Raw genomic sequence first — 22,392 nt, 5'->3', positions numbered from 1 at the left:
CACGGTCCAAGCCGGCTCTCCGTCGATGATCCGGGCAGGAGGTGGCCCCGGACCCGGAGTGCAGGGGGTGAGGTGTGATGGGGTTTAATCCTGGAGACGTGGAATACTGGATGAATCCGCAGTGAGGCCGGAAGCTGGAGCCTCACTGCGGCGGGATTGATGACCTTGAGTATCTTGTACGGGCCGATGTATCGTTCTTGCAGTTTTGGGGAGTCCACTTGAAGGGGAATGTCCTTGGTGGACAACCACACTTCCTGCCCAGGACGATACGTGGGAGCCGGGGCCCGCCGCCGGTCTGCATGGTTCTTCGCCCTCGTCCGGGCCCTTAACAAAGCAGAACGGGCTGCACGCCACACCCGACGTAGGTGGGCCTGGACCGAGGGCACACCAACCTCCCCCTCAACCACCGGAAACAACGGGGGTTGATACCCCAAGCACACCTCGAAAGGGGAGAGGCCGGTGGCTGATGACACTTGGCTGTTGTGGGCGTACTCGATCCAGGCCAGGTGGGTACTCCAGGCCATCGGGTTCACGGCTGTCACACAGCGTAGGGTCTGCTCCATCTCCTGGTTGGCCCGTTCTGCTTGTCCGTTGGTCTGGGGGTGATACCCGGACGAGAGACTGAATGTGGCCCCCAGTTCCCGGCAAAAGCTCCTCCAAACATGCGAGGAGAACTGGGGACCGCGATCGGAGACGATGTCTGATGGTATCCCATGCAGACGGACGACGTGGTGGACTAGGAGGTCCGCTGTCTCCTGGGCCGTTGGTAGCTTCGGGAGGGCCACGAAGTGGGCCGCCTTGGAGAATCGGTCCACTATCGTGAGGATGACGGTGTTTCCCTGGGACGGCGGGAGACCCGTGACAAAATCCAGGCCGATGTGAGACCAGGGGCGATGAGGCACGGGCAGCGGCTGTAGCAATCCCGATGTCTTGCAGTGGTCGGCCTTGCCCCTGGCGCAGGTGGTACAGGCCTGGATGTAACCCCGGACGTCGGCCTCCAGGGACGCCCACCAGAAGCGCTGCCGGACGACTGCCACGGTTCTTCGCACCCCAGGATGACAGGAGAGCTTAGAACCGTGACAGAAGTCCAGAACTGCAGCTCTGGCTTCTGGTGGGACGTAGAGTTTGTTCCTCGGTCCGGTTCCGGGGTCCGGGTCTCGTGTCAGGGCCTCCCGGACGGTCTTCTCCACGTCCCAGGTGAGGGCGGCCACGATAGCGGACTCTGGGATGATGGGATCCGGGGGATCCGACGACCCCGTTTTGACCTCATCTTCATGTACCCGGGACAAAGCATCCGATCTTTGATTTTTGGTCCCGGGACGGTAGGTGATCCGGAAGTCAAAATGGCCGAAGAACAGTGACCAGCGGGCTTGCCTGGGATTCAGCCGCTTGGCGGTCCTGATATACTCCAGGTTCTGGTGTTCAGTGAAAACCGTGAATGGCACGGACGTTCCCTCCAACAGATGTCTCCACTCCTCAAGAGCCTCTTTCACCACAAGGAGCTCTCGATTGCCGACGTCATAGTTCCGTTCGGCTGGGGTCAACCTGCGGGAAAAATAGGCACACGGGTGAAGGACCTTATCGGTCTTCCCGCTCTGGGACAGCACGGCTCCTATCCCTGAGTCCGAGGCGTCCACTTCAACCACTAACTGGCGACTGGGATCGGGCTGCACCAGAACTGGTGCAGACGAGAAGCGCCGTTTCAACTCCTTGAACGCGGCATCGCACCGATCCGACCAGGTGAAGGGGACTTTTGGTGAGGTCAGGGCTGTCAGGGGGCTAACTACCTGACTGTAGCCCTTAATGAACCTCCTGTAGAAATTAGCAAAGCCTAGGAACTGTTGCAACTTCCTACGGCTTGTGGGTTGGGGCCAGTCTCTCACCGCCGCAACCTTGGCCGGATCAGGAGCGACGGAGTTGGAGGAGATGATGAACCCCAGGAAGGACAAAGACATGCGGTGGAACTCACACTTCTCGCCCTTCACAAACAGCCGGTTCTCCAACAACCGCTGCAGGACCTGACGTACATGCCGGACATGAGTCTCAGGATCCGGAGAAAAGATGAGTATATCGTCTAGATATACGAAGATGAACCGATGCAGGAAGTCCCGCAAGACATCATTAACTAATGCTTGGAACGTCGCAGGGGCGTTTGTGAGGCCGAACGGCATGACCAGGTACTCAAAGTGACCTAAGGGGGTGTTAAATGCCGTCTTCCACTCGTCTCCCTTCCGGATCCGAACCAGGTGATACGCATTTCTAAGATCAAGCTTGTTGAAGATTTGGGCTCCATGCAGGGGTGTGAACACGGAATCCAACAGGGGCAACGGGTATCGGTTGCGAACCGTGATCTCGTTCAGCCCCCTATAATCAATGCATGGACGAAGTCCGCCGTCTTTTTTACCCACAAAAAAGAAACCTGCACCCATCGGGGAGGTGGAATTCCGGATCAACCCGGCAGCTAACGAGTCCCGGATGTAGGTCTCCATTGATTCGCGCTCAGGCCGTGAGAGGTTGTACAGCCTACTGGACGGGAACTCACTGCCCGGAACCAAATCAATGGCACAATCATACGGACGGTGGGGGGGAAGTGTGAGAGCCAGATCCTTGCTGAACACGTCGACAAGGTCGTGGTACTCCACCGGCACCGTCCCCAGATTGGGCGGGACTCTGACCTCCTCCTTAGCTTGGGAGCCGGGAGGAACCGAGGAACCTAGACACACCCGATGGCAGGTCTCGCTCCACTGAACCACTACCCCGGATGGCCAATCAATCCGGGGATTGTGCTTCAACATCCAGGGAAATCCTAAAACCACACGGGAGGTGGCCTGAGTCACAAAAAACTCGATCACCTCCTGGTGATTCCCTGACACTACCAGAGTTACAGGTGGTGTCTTATGCGTGATCGGAGGGAGTAGGGAGCCATCTAGTGCCCGAACCTGTACGGGCGAGGTAAGCGCCACCAGAGGGAGCCCTATCTCCCTGGCCCACCTGCTGTCCAGCAGATTCCCCTCAGAGCCCGTGTCCACCAGTGCTGGGGCCTTCAGGGTTGAGTCCTTGTAAAGGATCGTAACTGGGAGTCGTGTGGCAATGTGGGTGTGTCCCACGTGAATGTCTCGGCCCACCCCTAGCCCAGTTTCTAGGGGCGGGCGTTGGAGTTTAACCGTTCGGGGCAGTCTCTCATATGGTGCTCTATTGCACCACAAACAAAACAAGCTCCGTGGGCCCGTCTCCTCTGTGCATCTGGTGCCCTAAATTTTGCCCTACTCGTGTCCATAGCTTCGTCAGTAGGGGGAGCTGTGGCCCCACGGAGCGCAGGGGCCGTGGAGCGTGGGGAAGGCGGAGCGCGGTCGGAACCGGAAGGGAGAGGGACGGCGCGTGCCCGGCCACGCCCTTCGTCTCGTTCCCGCCGACGTTCTTCTAACCGGTTGTCTAACCGTATGACAAGATCGATGAGCCCATCTAAATCCCGCGGTTCGTCCTTAGCCACCAGGTGCTCCTTAAGAACCAAAGACAGTCCGTTTACAAAGGCGGCGCGGAGGGCAGTGCTATTCCAGCCGGACCTCGCAGCCGCAATGCGGAAGTCGACTGCATAGGCAGCTGCGCTCCGACGCCCCTGTCTCATTGACAGTAGCACGGTTGAAGCGGTTTCGCCTCTATTAGGGTGATCGAACACGGTTCTGAGCTCCCTTACAAACCCATCATATGTCAGAAGGAGCCGTGAATTCTGCTCCCAGAGCGCTGTAGCCCAAGCGCGTGCCTCACCGCGAAGCAGGTTTATTACATAAGCTACTTTACTAGCATCAGTCGCGTACATGACGGGACGCTGTGCGAAGACGAGCGAGCACTGCATAAGGAAATCCGCGCACGTCTCCACACAGCCTCCGTACGGCTCTGGGGGGCTTATGTATGCTTCCGGGGAAGGTGGGAGGGGTCGTTGAACAACCAGTGGAACGTCTATGTTACGTACAGGGTCTACGGGAGGGAGAGCCGCAGCGGCGCCCGGAGGGCGTGCTTCCAGCTGCGCGGCGAGAGCCTCCACCCTGCGGTTCAGGAGGACATTCTGCTCGGTCATTAAATCTAACCGAGTCGTGAAAGCGGCGAGGATCCGCTGCAACTCACCGATTACCCCTCCTGCGGACGCCTGCGCGTCCTGTTCTTCCATTGGCCGTTCAACAGCCGGTTGACGCCCCTCGGGATCCATGACGTTGGCCGAGATATCCTGTTGTGAAAGTGTAGGAACACGGACCCACAACAGGGGGCGCAAATGAACGGACAATGGAGGAATCAAATAACACTGTTTTTACTGTTGTGAAAAAGGCACAACGAATACAACCGATTACAATATGGAGATTGAGTCTAATTACAACGGTGTCGTGTGGGCAGGCTCGACGATAGGAGACGTCTGTCCAAGTCGAACCGGAACCAACCCGATTTCCTCTGCCACCGAACCCCGGGAATACTGGAGCCGCCAAGTCCCGAATTCCCAGGTGGCCACTGCCTCCGCTCGTCGGATCCGGTACTGCTGGCAGGAAACAGAAACAGTCAGGTGTGGATGCGGCTGCACCCAGCAACACGGAGGGTGGAGAGTCCACTTCCACCTCTCGTTAACAACAAGAAAGGAATGTAGGAAGGTGAGTACTTATCCAAAAGTTGTCCAGTAGTCAGCTGTCCTACAAACAATCAACAAGAATTACAACTGTAATTAATAGCACGTTTGGGCGGAGATTGTTACCTCTTTGGTAAGGCGATATCTCGGCAAATGAGGTGGAGATGCCGTCCTGCTGATATACCTCCTTATTGATTGGGATCAGCTGTCTCCAGTGATGGGTGACAGCTGTCATCCTGGCTGCTCCCGTAAGGCGGCAGCGCCCTCCGGTGCCTGGAGCCCGCACTCCAGGCAGGGCGCCCTCTAGTGGTGGTGGGCCAGCAGTACCTCCTCTTCAGCGGCCCACACAACAATTGCAATTCTAAAACAAGCAAAGAATTTAAGAGGAACAAATGTATACATTAATGAATACTTGACCAGAAAGAACTCAGACTTAGCAAGACAGGCACGACTTTTAAGAAAACAAAATAAGATACAGGCCACATGGACATTTAATTGTAAAGTTTACATTAAATTAAATGGAACACCTGAAGAAGCGAAAACCTTATGGATTAAAGATGAATATGACCTTAGTGAGTTTAATTGATGTAAGTTGTGAAATAATACTTAATAAAGAAATTTATTGGATGATTGTGACGATGGAGGAAAATCTGCATAAAGTAAAATAATCATGGTCAATAATCAGTTTATTTCTGCCAAGGAGCTCTGCCTGGAAACATTTAATCATAGTCATTCTACCTCTCGCCATTTTGGATTGGAATCTGACCCAGATTCTTTTTTAGTGACAATATTGAGAGACATTGTAATTATTTTACGGAAGAACAATTCAATGATTACATAATCAATGATGGAGATTTTTCAATAATACATTTTAATAGTAGAAGTCTCTCCCGGAATTTTTCAAGTATAAATGATTGTTTGATAACATCTAAAACAAGTTTTTCAGTGATTGCTATATCAGAAACATGGTTATCTGAGGTCAGTCAAGATTTAGTACAACTGGATGGTTATCAATTGTTTCTGGTTAATAGACAGATGAGAAGAGGCGGGGGCGTGGCATTATATGTAAGGTCTGATTATAATTGTAAACTAGTTAATAATATGTCTTTTACAGTTGATAATATCATGGAATGTGTTACGGTCAAAATTACATCTATAAATTCAAATAATACGGTTGTTAGTTGCATATACAGAGCTCCTGGAGCAAATATTGATACCTTTGAACAAATAATTATGGGAATGTACAACAAAATTAATAAGAATGCACATTTATTTATTTGTGGTGATTTTAATATTGATTTTCTAAATCCTCACAATCATCCACAAACTACTTCATTTATAAATTCCATATATTGTATGGGGTTATTCCCGACTATTATTCATCCAAGCAGAATAACTTCGAACTCAACAACCCTTATTGATAATATTCTAACAAATGTTATATCCGGTAAGCTCAGTGCGGGACTACTGGTAAGTGATATTACTGATCACCTGCCAGTATTCACTGGTTTTGCATTACATGGTCGAGTGTTTCGAAAGGATTTTAATAGGTTGAGTAGAAAAGTAACACCAATAGCCATTGACAATTTAAGGGAGGATTTACTACGTCAGAATTGGAATGAAGTTTATGTTGATGATGTTGATGTATCCTATGATGGTTTCATTTCCTCTATTTCTAAGTTATATGATAAACATTGTCCTCTTGTTGACAAAATATACACTAATCGATACGGCAATAAACCATGGATAACTAAGGGACTTCAGAGAGCATGTAAAAAGAAGAATTTATTGTATAAACAATTGATAAAATTAAGAACAAAGGAAGCTGAAAGAAAATATAAAATTTATAAGAATAAACTAATTTATATTATGAGATTTAGTAAGAAAAAATACTATAGCGAGCTACTCGTTAAAAATAAGAATAATATAAAAAATACATGGAACATTTTAAATGAAATAATAAAAAAGAGTAAAAATGTTAGAGATTATCCTTCTTTTTTTCTCTTGAATAATACAGTGATTGAAGACAATGAGTCTATTGCTGACCATTTTAACGAATTTTTTGTCAATGTGGGGAAAAAACTAGCTAGTAATATCGACTCAACGAGCACTAATTTTTTTGAAAATAAGATAACATTTAATAAATCTATGTCAATGTTTGTTGGTGCAACCAATGAAGAAGAGATAATTGATCTGGTGCATAATTCCAAAAGTAAGAAAACAAAGGATTTTAATAATTTTGATATGGCTTTTTTGAAAAAAATTATTGATTGTATAGCGAAACCTTTCAGCTATATTTGTAATATATCATTAAGTTCTGGTAAATTTCCTTCTCAGATGAAGATAGCAAAAGTAATACCTACGTTTAAAACCGGGGACAAACACACTTTTTCCAATTACAGACCTATTTCACTTTTACCACAATTTTCGAAAATACTAGAAAAAGTTTTTGTAAAAAGATTGAATAATTACTTGCAAAAGCATGAGATACTTTGTGAAGAACAGTATGGATTTAGAAAATCTAGATCTACATCACATGCATTGATGGATTTTATCGAAAATATAGCGACTGCAGTAGATAATAAGCAATATACAGTAGGTATTTTTTATGATTTACAGAAAGCGTTTGATACTGTTAACCATGAAATATTATTAACCAAATTACAGAAATACGGAATTAGAGGATTAGCATATGATTGGATAAATAGTTATTTACATGGTCGGTTTCAGTATGTTCATTATAATAACACTGATTCTGGACTTCAGGAAATTACGTGTGGGGTGCCCCAGGGTTCGGTGTTAGGACCCCTGTTATTTATACTATATATAAATGATATAAGTTGGGTGTCAAGAGTACTGAGGTGTGTCCTTTTTGCAGATGACACAACTGTGTTTTGTAGTGGTGATAATCTTGAACAGCTTTTGGATACTGTGGAAAATGAATTGGATAAATTCAAGGCTTGGTTTAACGCTAATAAATTGTCACTTCACCTTGGAAAAACTAAATGTATTATATTTGGAAATAAATTTGTACCTAAATGTAAAAATGTAACCATTAACAATATGGAAATAGAGACAGTGACTGAGAATAAATTCCTTGGTGTTATAATTGATAATAAACTCAGCTGGAAACCGCATATAAATTATATAAAATTGAAAATGTCAAAATCTATCGCCATCATGTACAGGGTCAAGGACACACTGTTACAGGAAGGATTACTCACTTTATATCATTCTTTAGTAGTATCATATATGACATATTGTGTGGAGTCTTGGGGTAACACTTATAAATCAAATACCAATCAAGTATTTCTTTTACAGAAACATGCCATTAGAAGTATTTGTAACAAACATTATCTTGAGTCAACGCATTCTTTGTTTATGATTTTAAATTTATTGAAATTTAGAGATTTAGTGGATTATATCACAATACAAACTTTGTACAAAGCAAATAATCGAGCCTTACTACTTTATGTCCAGAACCTGTTCAAGATAAGGGATTCTGGATATAGTTTACGAGGATGTGCTGTATTTAAGAGGCCTCCCATACGCACTAATATAAAGGGTTTTTGTGTTTTAGTTAAGGGGGTGAAGATTTGGAATAAATGTCCTGTTGAAATTAGATTATGTAGTTCTTTAGTTTGTTTTAAGAAACGTTATAAAAATCTATTAATTTCTGGATATATTGGAAAAGGAAATTGAATTTAATGTATAAATATGATGTATAAATTTGTTAATGTATGGTATGTATCTGTGGGGAATGTATGTATATATAGGAGTGTGAGCAAAAATGGATATGTATTTATGAGTCCTATTTTTTTTTTTTTTTTTTTTGAGTATAAGTGTAAAATGTGTTGGACTGGATTTTTGGTATAGGGGTGGGTAACTTATAAGCTTTGCTTCTTCCCACCCCTTTTCAGACACACAGTGCAAATTTTGGTTTTGGTTTTTGTTTTGATTTGTTTTGATATGTTGTGTCTGTACTGTGTTGATGCTGAAATAAATTTCATTCATTCATTCATTCATTCATTCATTCATTGATGATAGTGTGATTCAGAATACTTAATTGCTCAGTTGCTTGCTATGCAACAAATAGAAAATAAAGTTGTTGCTCTCTTGTCCAGATCTTTGGAGAGACGGAGCCGGTTCGGATGACGTCGGAGGGCTCAGACTGTCGCTGTAAGTGCATCATGCGCCCTCTCAGTAAGGACGCTTGTGCGCGGCTGCGGAGTGGCAGCGTTCGTGTGGAAGATTTCTACACTGTGGAGACAGTTAGCTCAGGGTCAGACTGCAAGTGTTCATGCACGGCCCCGCCGTCCTCCCTGAACCCCTGTGAGAATGAGTGGAAAATGGAGAAGCTGAAGAAACAGGCCCCTGAACTGCTCAAGGTAAGGAGGTGGAAAGTCAGTAATATTTGTTAACAGCACCACCAGCAGTCGGAGAGCTCTTCACTTCTTTTGTCAATTCAGTTTATTTCCAGAGCATGACGGCTCTTCTAACCTTGTCCACCCCCCCACCCCCACCCACTCCTCCACCCAAGCAAGCACACTGGAAACAATGCTCAAAAAAAAAAAAACCTCAGGTGTTTTTTTTTTATTGTAGGAAGAAATGTCAAGCAGACCACACTCAGAGGGGTGAGGATTACACCATTAACTGTTTCATTCTGCTGTGAAACTGGAAATTTTAACATGTGGATCTCTGGTCCTCAAGTACCACCTTACCAGCACATTTTCCATCTCTTGCTACTTTGCCACAAGCTGATGAGCTCATTCAGGTGTGCTCAGCTAATCGAGTACTAACAGACACCTGAATGAGCTCATCAGCCTGTGGCAGAGCAGAGAGAGATGGAAAATGATGGAAAATGTTAGTTAGGTGGTACTTGAAGACTGGGTTGAGAACCTTTGGAGCCAGCCTTAAATGGCCTTTTCAAGGAAATACATGTTTTGGCACTTCGTTATGGGCATCATTTTGCAGCACTGGCAGTTGGGACTTGCCAAATGTAAAATTTTGAAAAGTCTATTTTTGATATGGTTGATTCAGATCTGCCTGTGCTGTCTGCAAAGTCATGAAGGGACATGTCTTAAGTTCTTCATCAATATCAGAATTTAAAAATAGTGCAGCCTGAATTACAATCACCAATGAGGAGGTTGGGCTAAAAACAAAAGCATAAACAGAAGACATTTGCTTTACAAGAATGCAGTTTTGAAATCTTTTGGACTCTCGTGCTGCTACGAAGCATGACTAGGGCACGGTTCAGAACAATCTGCTCTCGATGCTGGAAGGTCAACAGCCTCCCTTTGATCGTCCCACCGTCACCACAAAGGTGTTTACTGCAGAAAAGATGACTTTCAAGCAGCACCTTCATCGCACTGCTCTAAAGTGAATTCAATGTCATCCTCAGAGTGACCCGCTGCAGCTGAAAATGCAAAGAGCAGTCCAGAACTGAGGATATACATCCATCCAGTTTCTATACCCGCTTACTGCAATTAAGGGTCATGGGGTGCTGGAGCCTATCCCAGCAAGAGGTGGGCCACACCCTGAACAGGATGCCAGACCTTCTAGCTGTGAGGCAACAGTGCTAACCATCAAGCCACTGCACCACCCTTCGAGGATATCAAAACAGTAAAAATAATTCATGCATACTGCAGTAGTCTGAGTAGGGGAAACCGGGGCACAGTGACTCACGGGGCACAGTCAGTCAGTAGTTATATCTGCAAAACTACATATATATTTGCAGCAGTTATGCCATATTTTTATGCATAAAGACATCCCCCCTTAAGATAAGATAAGATAAGATAAACTTTATTGATCTCACAGAGGAGAAATTCACATGTTATGTCAGCTCTTAAAAAACACACCAGATGGGTGCAAGTAGAGGAAAATGTTCATCAAACAGTGTGTGCAAGGATAAGCAATAATAATACTTGTAACAGTACAAGACATAAGAAAATGAGATAGAAATAGAATATGTATATATACACACATACACACAAACATGCATATATATATATATATATATATATATATATATATATATATATATATATATATATATATATATATATATATATATATATGAACATATATAAACATGATTGGGATTGAAAAAGATCTTATCTTATTTACAATATGAGTTTAGATGTGATAAGGTGACATTAGTGCAGGGATTTGTAAACGAGTTATTGCACATGATTTGTGGACATATTAATATTGCACATGATTTGTGGACATATTATTGCATGTGGTTATTTCACAGTGTTATTGTACAGTTTGACAGCAGCAGGGAGGAATGACCTGTGGTATCGTTCCTTCTTGCACTGAGGGTACCTCAGTCTGTCACTGAACGAGCTGCTCAGCTCCACTACAGTCCGGTGCAGAGAGTGACAGGAGTTGTCCATGATGGATTTGAACTTGGCTAACACCCTCCTCTCAGCCACATCCTCCAGAGAGTCCAGAGGACAGCCCAGAACAGAGCTGGACTTCCTGACCAACACTAATTATAAATTAGTGTTTTGTTTTTGGATACATTAAGGGTAAAACTAAGTGGCAAGTGAAGTCAGTTTTTTCCTATCAAAAGTAAATTTTGTGGATGTCATTGTCTTTGTATTTATTTCTCACAACAGAGGAAAGGTGGTCCAAAAAATTGTTTTTAGTTAGAAGACTCCCTTTTCCTCACAACAGTACAGTAGAGTGAATGCAATACTGCCCCTGCTGTGCTGATTCTCTGGCCAATCTCGCGCTCCATCATCCCCTCACTCGTGAACAAGACCCTGAGGTACTTGAACTCCTTCACTTGGGGCAAGACCGTATTCCTACCCAGAGTAGCCAATCCATCGGTTTCCTGCTGAGAACCATGGCCTCAGATTCAGAGGTGCTGATCCTTATCTCAGCCGCTTCATACTCGGCTGCGAATTGACCCAGTGAGTGTTGGAGGTCACAGGCTAATGAAGCAAAAAGGACAACATCATCTGCAAAAAGCAGTGATGAGACCCTGAGCCCACCAAACTGAAAACCCTCCTCCCCCCGACTACGCCTTGATATCAAATCAAATCAATTTTATTTATATAGCGCCAAATCACAACAGTTGCCCCAAGGCGCTTTATATTGCAAGGCAAAAGCCATACAATAATTACAGAAAAACCCCAACGGTCAAAACGACCCCCTATGAGCAAGCATTTGGCGACAATGGGAAGGAAAAACTCCCTTTTAACAGGAAGAAACCTCCAGCAAAACCAGGCTCAGGGAGGGGCAGTCTTCTGCTGGGACTGGTTGGGGCTGAGGGTAGAGAATCAGGAAAAAGACATGCTGTGGAAGAGAGCAGAGATCAATCACTAATGATTAAATGCAGAGTGGTGCATACAGAGCAAAAAGAGAAAGAAACACTCAGTGCATCATGGGAACCCCCCAACAGTCTAAGTCTATAGCAGCATAACTAAGGGATGGTTCAGGGTCACCTGATCCAGCCCTAACTAAGCTTTAGCAAAAAGGAAAGTTTTAAGCCTAATCTTAAAAGTAGAGAGGGTGTCTGTCTCCCTGATCCGAATTGGGAGCTGGTTCCACAGGAGAGGAGCCTGAAAGCTGAAGGCTCTGCCTCCCATTCTACTCTTAAAAACCCTAGGAACTACAAGTAAGCCTGCAGTCTGAGAGCGAAGCGCTCTATTGGGGTGATATGGTACTAAGAGGTCCCTAAGATAAGATGGGACCTGATTATTCAAAACCTTATAAGTAAGAAGAAGAATTTTAAATTCTATTCGAGAATTAACAGGAAGCCAATGAAGAGAGGCCAATATGGGTGAGATATGCTCTCTCCTTCTAGTCCCCATCAGCACTCTAGCTGCAGCATTTTGAATTAACTGAAGGGTTTTCAGGGAACTTTTAGGACAACCTGATAATAATGAATTACAATAGTCCATCCTAGAGGAAATAAATGCATGAATTAGTTTTTCGGCATCACTCTGAGACAAGACCTTTCCTGTATATCCTGTCCATGAATATCACAAACAGGATTGGTGACAAGGCACAGCCCTGGCGGAGGCCAACCCCCACCGGAAACGAGTCCGACTTTACTGCTGAGCACCCGAACACAGCTCTCGTTGTGTTCAGAGATTGGATGGCCCTGAGAAGGGACCCCCTCACTCCGTACTCCCGCATCACCTCCCACAGTATCTCCCGGGTACACAAGCATACGCCTTCTCCAAGTCCACAAAACACATGTAGACTGGATGGACATACTCCCAGGCACCCTCCAGGATCCTTGTGAGAGTGAAAACCTTGTCAGTTGTTCCATGACCAGGACGGAACCCGCATTGCTCCTCTTCAAAGGTTCGACTATCAGTCGAACCCTCCTTTCCAGCACCCTGGAGTAGACTTTACCAGGAAGGCTGAGTAGTGTGATGCCCCTGTAGTTGGCACACACTCTCTGGTCCCCATTTTTAAATATGGGGACCACCACCCCAGTTAACCACTCCTTAGGCACTGTCCCAGACCTCAGCGCAATGTTGAAGAGACGTCTGATCCAAGACAATCCCTCCACAAAAGGGAGCTGACCCAAAAGGCGAAGCTCTCAGTCTACTGATCAGTCTTCGTTCCTACTCTCATCTATGGTCATGAGGGTTGGGTCATGACCGAAAGAACTAGATTGTGGGTACAAGCAGCCGAAATAGGCCTCCTCAGGAGGGTGGCTGGTTTCTCCCTTAGAGATAGGGTGAGAAGTTCGGGCATCCGTGAGAAGCTCGGCGTAGAGTCACTGCTCCTTCGCTTTGAAAGGTGCCAGCTGAGGTGGTTTGGGCATCTGGTAAGGATGCCCCCTAAGCACCTCTCTAGGGAGGTGTTCCAGGCACATCTAGCTGGGAGGAGACCCCAGGGAAGACCCAGGACTAGGTGGAGAGATTATATCTTCACACTGGCCTGGAAACGCCTCAGGATCCCCCAGTCACACGTGGTCAATGTGGCACAGGAAAGGGAAATCTGGGGTAGTGAGTAGCCTCACCTCAGAGGAGGTGATGGTCTAGTGGTTAAGGTGTTGGGCTTGAGACCAGAAGATACTGGGTTCAAATCCCCGCCTGACTGGAAAATCACTAAGAGCCCTTGGGCAAGGTCTTTAATCCCCTATTGCTCCTGATGTGTAGTGAGCACCTTGTATGGCAGCACCCTGACATCAGGGTGAATGTGAGGCATAATTGTAAAGTGCTTTGAGCGTCTGATGCAGATGGAAAAGCACTGTATAAATGCAGTCCATTTTCTATTTACCATTTAGTTAGAAGACTACCCCACCCAACTGTTTAGCATGTCTTATGTCTTCTCCAGACTATCAGATAGTTGATAACATGTGTGTCACATGCACCATGGGCACAGTGAATCAATCTAGAAAGTGATTTACCAAGCCTCGGTATCAAGACACTTACACATTACATGGCTAGTTTGCTGGATTATAGTTTGTATATGCATCAGCATGTATTTCATAATTTTGAAGAAATCTTTATAATTGTGTTTTTTTCATTATATTCTAAGTTGATTCACTGTGTCCTGTGAATTAGTGTCTGGGGCACAGTGAATCAAAAATTTTAAAATAGATTTTAAACACCTGTAAATTACACTTGGGGAGAAAAAATAACAGCCTTATGAACAATAACTTGCTGCATTAAATCCATAGTAGAATGACCTAAACCTACAGTATGCATAATGTGTTTATGCTGCCATAAAACAACATTTCTGATCCACTGTGCCCCGGCTTCCCCTACTAAGTACACTCAAAGTGCCTGTAAAATAGAATTAAAAGAAAACCAGCACAAAAAATGTTTAAAAGCGTTCCTCCCCTCTCTTGGACCTCTTTGAGCACATCTCTGCACACATTATTTTGCAGGCAGACAGGAACCTCAGTATGTATAGTAACATGAGAAGACACATGTTTGATCTGACTGCAGTTAGAAGTATAGATTAGCCCTCAAATCTGCCACAAAAATGAATGGAGAAGGTCTGAAATCCACGTGTTGGACTCTGAATGAACCCTGCCTACTGAGCAGACTGACATGTCACATCCTCATTGAAGACATGGTGAATAATGTGATTTTCTTTTCATTGATGGCATGAACATCCAGCTCCAATCCATGGTGGACCTCCTGGAGGGGACCCTTTACAGCATGGATCTAATGAAGGTTCACTCCTACATCAACAAGGTGGTCTCTCAGATGAACACCCTGGAAGAGGTACGCCAAATTCCTAACACTCACTTCACATGCATTAGTACAGTGTGAGGTTCACAGTGTTCTGTAGCTCACCTTTACTTTGAGATTAGATGAAGCTCTGTGTTCATACCTTCTCAGTGCACAGTGACTTGAGGAGCTGGGTTTGTGATTGTAATGGTTTTCACACAGAAAACGCCACAGAGTGGTCAAATGCATGTTCTTTATTTAGCATCATTGAGCAGGCAGAGTTCAGAGCACACAGAGCACAGGCTGTCTGGAAAGCAGCAGTGTCCATGAGGGCAGAAAGCAGAGGTTCAGAGCACGATCTTCATACCACATAGTCCAAACTCAGAGAACAGAGGAAGACTGTGTGGGTCAGCAACAGGAGAACGCATGTGATCATGCACGTGGTAAAAAGTGAACCATAACAATAAAATATTTTTAATCCTCTATTTTATTTAATTCTCTTGTGACCAGTGATGCCGGTAACACGTTACTCTAATCTGACCACTTTTTTTAGTAATGAGTAATCTAACGCGTTAATCTTTCCAAATCAGTAATCAGATTAAAGTTACTTCTCCAAGTCACTGTGCGTTACTATTATTTTTCATTGTGGGTTGATAGCAGCATTAAACTTGGTCCGTGGGCAGGAGGTCGGGGTTCGACTGAACTGCCCACTTTAAGCGAGCTGTGAGCTTTTCATCCGCGGTTTTCTGCGGCAGCTACAACTCCTCCTCTCCTGTTAAAGCGCGGTGACAACAGCACACCTGCACTGAGCTTTACAAAGACATTTTTATGCTTTTTTTTCTCCTTTATTTAGAATTCTGAGCTGAACCGCTCTGTATCTGCTGCTAAAAACAGCTGATCCTCCGCGACGCGTCAACAACTAACACTATTTTCCACTCAAATGCACCTAAACTCTCTTTCTGAGGACCACATGATGTGAAAACGCAATAAATCTTTCTTATCTATAAATCTGGTCATGTTTTCTGCATAAATAAATGTTATCCATTCTTTGTGCTCAAACGCCAAAGCAGGGGCGAATCCAGATGGAATGGGGGCGTGGGGCAGGGATGTGCCCCCCTCACAACACCTCTAGATTAAAGGTCCAGTTTTGAAGCCTTTTTTTACTACAACTACTAATACTACTTATAATAATAATAATTTCGACAAGTAAAATGTTTAGAGAGAATTTAAATGTTAGAAAAATGTTAGAAAGATTTTAATAGTTACATTTATAAACAATGTAGGTTAGAAATTGCAAGTTTTACTGTTACAGTGCTGTCAACAGTTAAATATGAGGTCAAGAAAGAGGTTTTTATTTTACTTTTTATAAAACAAGTATTTATTTTCATTGAAGTCAAGAAAGGGTGACTATAAAGTGAGTTTTGGCAAAACGGGTATCATTGTCATGTTGAGGTGGCAGAGGGTTGTTGTCGGCAGCTGGGAAAAGTAACTAAAAAAGTAACTAGTAATCAACTTAGTTACTTTTACAATTGAGTAATCAGTAATGTAACTAAGTTACTTTTTCAAGGAGTAATCAGTAATTGGATTACTTTTTCAAAGTAACTGTGGCAACACTGCTTGTGACCCACCCATTATTCATCTTTTTATATATATATATGTGTGTGTGTGTGTGTGTGCGTGTGTTTGCATTCTTGAGCCACCCAGCGCATGTTCTCCATGACATGGTGTGATGTGACATGGTACTTTCACCTCCAGAGCCACAAGGCGGCTGGGATTCAGATGCAGAATCTGCCAGAATAAATACCCTCAAACTGATGGTTGCATGTGGGCAGGAACAAATTTGCACTGTTCACCTATTTGTTGTAGTTATTTGTTGAATTATTGCCTAAAGATTTCATGTAACTGGTAACTTGGTCTCGTTTACTCAACACACTCGCTGTCGGACCAGAGATTAGAGCATGCCATAGGTATTAAAGGCACTGCGCTGCAGTGGTTTGAATCATATTTATCTAATAGATTACAATTTGTTCATGTAAATGGGGAATCTTCTTCACAGACTAAGGTTAATTATGGAGTTCCACAAGGTTCTGTGCTAGGACCAATTTTATTCACTTTATACATGCTTCCCTTAGGCAGTATTATTAGACGGCATTGCTTAAATTTTCATTGTTACGCAGATGATACCCAGCTTTATCTATCCATGAAGCCAGAGGACACACACCAATTAGCTAAACTGCAGGATTGTCTTACAGACATAAAGACATGGATGACCTCTAATTTCCTGCTTTTAAACTCAGATAAAACTGAAGTTATTGTACTTGGCGCCACAAATCTTAGAAACATGGTGTCTAACCAGATCCTTACTCTGGATGGCATTACCCTGACCTCTAGTAATACTGTGAGAAATCTTGGAGTCATTTTTGATCAGGATATGTCATTCAATGCGTATATTAAACAAATATGTAAGACTGCTTTTTTTGTATTTGCGCAATATCTCTAAAATTAGAAAGGTCTTGTCTCAGAGTGATGCTGAAAAACTAATTCATGCATTTATTTCCTCTAGGCAGGACTATTGTAATTCATTATTATCAGGTTGTCCTAAAAGTTCCCTGAAAAGCCTTCAGTTAATTCAAAATGCTGCAGCTAGAGTACTAACGGGGACTAGAAGGAGAGAGCATATCTCACCCATATTGGCCTCTCTTCATTGGCTTCCTGTTAATTCTAGAATAGAATTTAAAATTCTTCTTCTTACTTATAAGGTTTTGAATAATCAGGTCCCATCTTATCTTAGGGACCTCATAGTACCATATCACCCCAATAGAGCGCTTCGCTCTCAGACTGCAGGCTTACTTGTAGTTCCTAGGCTTTTTAAGAGTAGAATGGGAGGCAGAGCCTTCAGCTTTCAGGCTCCTCTCCTGTGGAACCAGCTCCCAATTCAGATCAGGGAGACAGACACCCTCTCTACTTTTAAGATTAGGCTTAAAACTTTCCTTTTTGCTAAAGCTTATAGTTAGGGCTGGATCAGGTGACCCTGAACCATCCCTTAGTTATGCTGCTATAGACTTAGACTGCTGGGGGGTTCCCATGATGCACTGAGTGTTTCTTTCTCTTTTTGCTCTGTATGCACCACTCTGCATTTAATCATTAGTGATTGATCTCTGCTGTCTTCCACAGCATGTCTTTGTCCTGGTTCTCTCCCTCAGCCCCAACCAGTCCCAGCAGAAGACTGCCCCTCCCTGAGCCTGGTTCTGCTGGAGGTTTCTTCCTGTTAAAAAGGAGTTTTTCCTTCCCACTGTTGCCAAGTGCTTGCTCACAGGGGGTCATTTTGACCGTTGGGGTTTTTACGTAATTATTGTATGGCCTTGCCTTACAATATAAAGCGCCTTGGGGCAACTGTTTGTTGTGATTTGGCGCTATAGAAATAAAACTGATTAAACTGATTGATTGATTTTATGGTTGGTCGTAGGTGTGACTGAGTCTTTACTGCTGATCATGCACGTCTTGTCATCCTGAACAGAATTGTACTTCCTGCTCACTTTTTTTGAGTGCTTCCTACTGTCACCTTTGAGAATACTTGTCTAAATAGTCTCTTCCTCTGTGTAAGTGATTAAAGTTTGGTATTTTGCAGACAATCAAGACGAATCTTACGCGAGAGAATGAATTTGTGCGGGACAGCATGATGAGCCTCACCAATCAGTTTAAGAGGTATGAGAACTACTCCAACATCATGATGAGCATTAAGAAGGAGATCTCCAGCCTCAGCCTGCAGCTCCTACAAAAAGACTCCTCTGAGAACAGAGCACAGGTTAGAAAAATCCATTTGCTCTTTTTTTTTTTTTTTTGGTGTTTACTTCAGAGTGAATGCTCCTGTAATCACCAGTCATCAGTTTCACTGCCTGTTAATTTGTTGGACCATCACTCAAAGCTTTTTATTACTACTGTAAAGCATGTTGTGCCTCTGTGACTGTGAATTCCACCAATGGCCAGAGGATGATAGAGGTTCTCTCCTGCCGATCTCCAACAAAAACTGAGACAGAATTACACAAAATGTTATGGGTGAGGGCCCTTCAGCCAGTGAAGAATTCTTTACAGTTTGTTTGGGATCCATCATAACTGTTTAACATGCATCTTGTGAGCGCTTCACTTTTTCCAGATTTTGTTATGTTACAGGCTTATTTCAAAATGGAGTCATTTCATCTTTCCCTCAAAATTCTACTCACAACACCCCATAATGACAACATGAGAAGTTTTTTTTTTTTTTTTGCAATTTTATTAAAAATAAAAAAATACAAAATCACGTCTATGTTTGCCCATTCCTCTTTGCAGCACCTCTCAGTCTCCATCAGGTTCGATGGGGAGCGTCGGTGCACAGACATTTTCAGATCTCTACAGAGATGTTCAATTGGATTCAGGTCTGATTTCTGGCTGGGCCATGCACGGACATTCACAGAGTTGTCCTGAAACCACTCCTTTGATATCTTAGATTAGATAGAACTTTATTAATCCATTGGGAAGACTCCCTCAGGGAAATTGAGGTTCCAGCAGCATTGAACAGTAGCACACAGGATAAAAAGTACACAGAGTATCAAAAGTAGAAGGAATAAACAATTTGCAAAAAGTAAATATAATGTACAGAACTACTGGCTACTACTGTTCCTCTCCTTCCCATCGTCTGTCTTCATGTTATTCCTTTTCCCCCTGAGTGAGGAGCTGTACAGTGTGATGGCCTGAGGGACAGCCTGAGAGCCTGTTCAGTCTGTGGCTAAACAGGCTCCTCTGGTTGCTGGTGACTGTGTACAGAGGGTGACTGGCATCGTCCATAATGTCCAGTAGCTTGTCCAGTGTTCTCTTCTCTGTCACTGTCAGCAGAGAGTCCATCTTCATGCCAACCACAGAGCCAGCCTGCCTGATCAGATTGTCTAGTGTGATTGTGTTCTTCTTGGATGTGCTGGTTTTCCAGCACACCACGGTGCAAAAGAGGATGCTGGCTACTACGGACTGGTAGAACATCCACAGGAGTTTCCTGCAGATGTTAAACTACTGCAGCCTCCTCAGGAAATATAACCTGCTCTGTCCCTTCCTGTGCAGGTGGTTGGTGTGGGTTGTCCAGTGCAGTTTGATGTCCACCCACAGCCTTGTCTGTGTGCTTGGGGTCATTGTCCTTCTGAAACATGAACCGTCACCCCAGTCTGAGGTCAAGAGCGCTCTGGAGCAGGTTTTCATCCAGGATGTCTCTGTACATTTGTGCATTCATCTTTCCCTCAATCCTGACTAGTCTCCCAGTTCCTCTCACTGAAAAACATCCCCACAGAATGATGCTGCCACCACCACGCTTCACTGTAGAGATGGTACCTGGTTTCCTCCAAACATGATGTCTGACATCCACACCAAAGAGTTCAATCTTTGTCTCATCAGACCAGAGAATTTTGTTCTTCAGGTGCTTTTGGCAAACTCCAGGTGGGCTGCCATGTGCCTTTTACTAAGGAGTGGCTTACGTCTGGTCACTCTACCATACAGGCCTGATTGGTGGATTGCTGCAGAGGTTTTTGTCATTCTGGAAGGTTCCCCTCTCTCCACAGAGGAATGCTGGAACTCTGATAGAGTGGCCATCGGGTTCTTGGTCACCTCCTTGAATAAGGTCCTTCTCCCCTGATCGCTCAGTTTAGACGGGCAGCCAGCTCTAGGAAGAGTCCTGGTGGATTTGAATTTCTTCCATTTACAGATGATGGGGTCCACTGTGCTCATTGGGATCTTCAAAGCAGCAGAAATATTTCTGTACCTTCCCCAGATTTGCACCACGAGACAATCCTGTCTCTGAGGTCTTCAGGCAATTCCTTTGACTTCATGCTTGGTTTATGCTCTGACATGCACTGTCAACTGTGGGAACTTATATGTAGACAGGTGTGTGCTTTTCCAAATCATGTTTAATCACCTGAATTTACCCCAGGTGGACTCCAGTTAAGCTGTAGAAACATCTAATCTAATCTAATCTAATCAATTTTTTTATATAGCGCCAAATCACAACAAACAGTTGCCCCAAGGCGCTTTATATTGTAAGGCAAGGCCATACAATAATTATGTAAAACCCCAACGGTCAAAACGACCCCCTGTGAGCAAGCACTTGGCTACAGTGGGAAGGAAAAACTCCCTTTTAACAGGAAGAAACCTCCAGCAGAACCAGGCTCAGGGAGGGGCAGTCTTCTGCTGGGACTGGTTGGGGCTGAGAGAGAGAACCAGGAAAAAGACATGCTGTGGAGGGGAGCAGAGATCGATCACTAATGATTAAATGCAGAGTGGTGCATACAGAGCAAAAAGAGAAAGAAACAGTGCATCATGGGAACCCCCCAGCAGTCTACGTCTATAGCAGCATAACTAAGGGATGGTTCAGGGTCACCTGATCCAGCCCTAACTATAAGCTTTAGCAAAAAGGAAAGTTTTAAGCCTAATCTTAAAAGTAGAGAGGGTGTCTGTCTCCCTGATCTGAATTGGGAGCTGGTTCCACAGGAGAGGAGCCTGAAAGCTGAAGGCTCTGCCTCTCATTCTACTCTTACAAACCCTAGGAACTACAAGTAAGCCTGCAGTCTGAGAGCGAAGCGCTCTATTGGGGTGATATGGTACTACGAGGTCCCTAAGATAAGATGGGACCTGATCTCAAGGATGATCAGTGGAAACAGGATGCACCTGAGCTCAATTTTGAGCTTCATGGCAAAAACTGTGAATACTTATGTGCTTATGTGATTTCTTAGATTTGTTTTTTTTTCTTTTTATAAATTTGCAAAAAAATCATATTTCACAAATTTCACATTGTAATTATGAGGTATTGTGTGTAGAAATCTGACAGAAAAAAAATAGCATTTCATACATTTTGGAATACAGCTGTGACACAAAAATTGGACAAAGTGAAGCACTTTCTGTATATATATATATATATATATATATATATATATATATATATATATATATATATATATATATATATATATATATATTATAAATCATGACTACCCTCATCTGTTGTTAGCCTAGGTGATAATGAATGGCCTTTATTTCAAACAAGAAACAAGATTCAAATAAGATGTTGCCACTTGGTAGACACACCTTCTAACTGCTCTACTGTATTTGAACCTCTTTAAAATGGTCTTATGTAAATGTAATATTTTTTAAAGTTGCAATATCTCCTGCAGTACTAGTAACACCTGGGAGACTCACAAAGAACCTTGGAACTTGTTACTGTCACAGATAGCTAAAGTGTCTCACAGATGTCAGGATTCTGAGCATTACACACACACACACACACACACTAATGTCAGCGTGCTGTCACACAACACCCTTAACTGTGCGCTGGAAGTGTGTGGTTAAGGACCTTGTTCAAGGGCACCTTAGTGATTTTTCTTGTCTTATCGGGTGTTTAAACCTATGATTTCTTGATTGCAGAAAATACAACCCATGAAGCCCATGAAGGGAAATAAGGACTAGTGTCACATGAGACCATTTGCAGGACCTTGTAAGAAGCTTCACAGCAACATTTCTAATAACTTGCAGCAGCTTCATGTGCAATATGCAAGACTGGTTCCAATTATCAAAATGAACAACCTTTTTCCATGAAAATTCTGCCGTGGCTAACAGGAAAAG

General features: G+C 44.0%; 1 protein-coding gene across 1 annotated transcript in view; it reads left to right on the top strand.

Moving 5' to 3' along the window:
- olfml2a (olfactomedin-like 2A) overlaps positions 1-22,392 on the top strand; it is a 142,336-nt gene that overhangs the window by 107,136 nt on the left and 12,808 nt on the right. The window contains exons 2-4 of the mRNA XM_034169720.1: positions 8,734-8,997; positions 14,707-14,814; positions 18,389-18,565. Coding sequence (XP_034025611.1) covers positions 8,734-8,997; positions 14,707-14,814; positions 18,389-18,565 — 549 coding nt within the window. The remainder of the gene's footprint in view (positions 1-8,733; positions 8,998-14,706; positions 14,815-18,388; positions 18,566-22,392) is intronic.

The sequence above is a fragment of the Thalassophryne amazonica genome, chromosome 5 (assembly GCF_902500255.1).
Source record: "Thalassophryne amazonica chromosome 5, fThaAma1.1, whole genome shotgun sequence".
Taxonomy (NCBI): domain Eukaryota; kingdom Metazoa; phylum Chordata; class Actinopteri; order Batrachoidiformes; family Batrachoididae; genus Thalassophryne; species Thalassophryne amazonica.
This window is presented reverse-complemented; position numbering and strand designations above follow the sequence as displayed.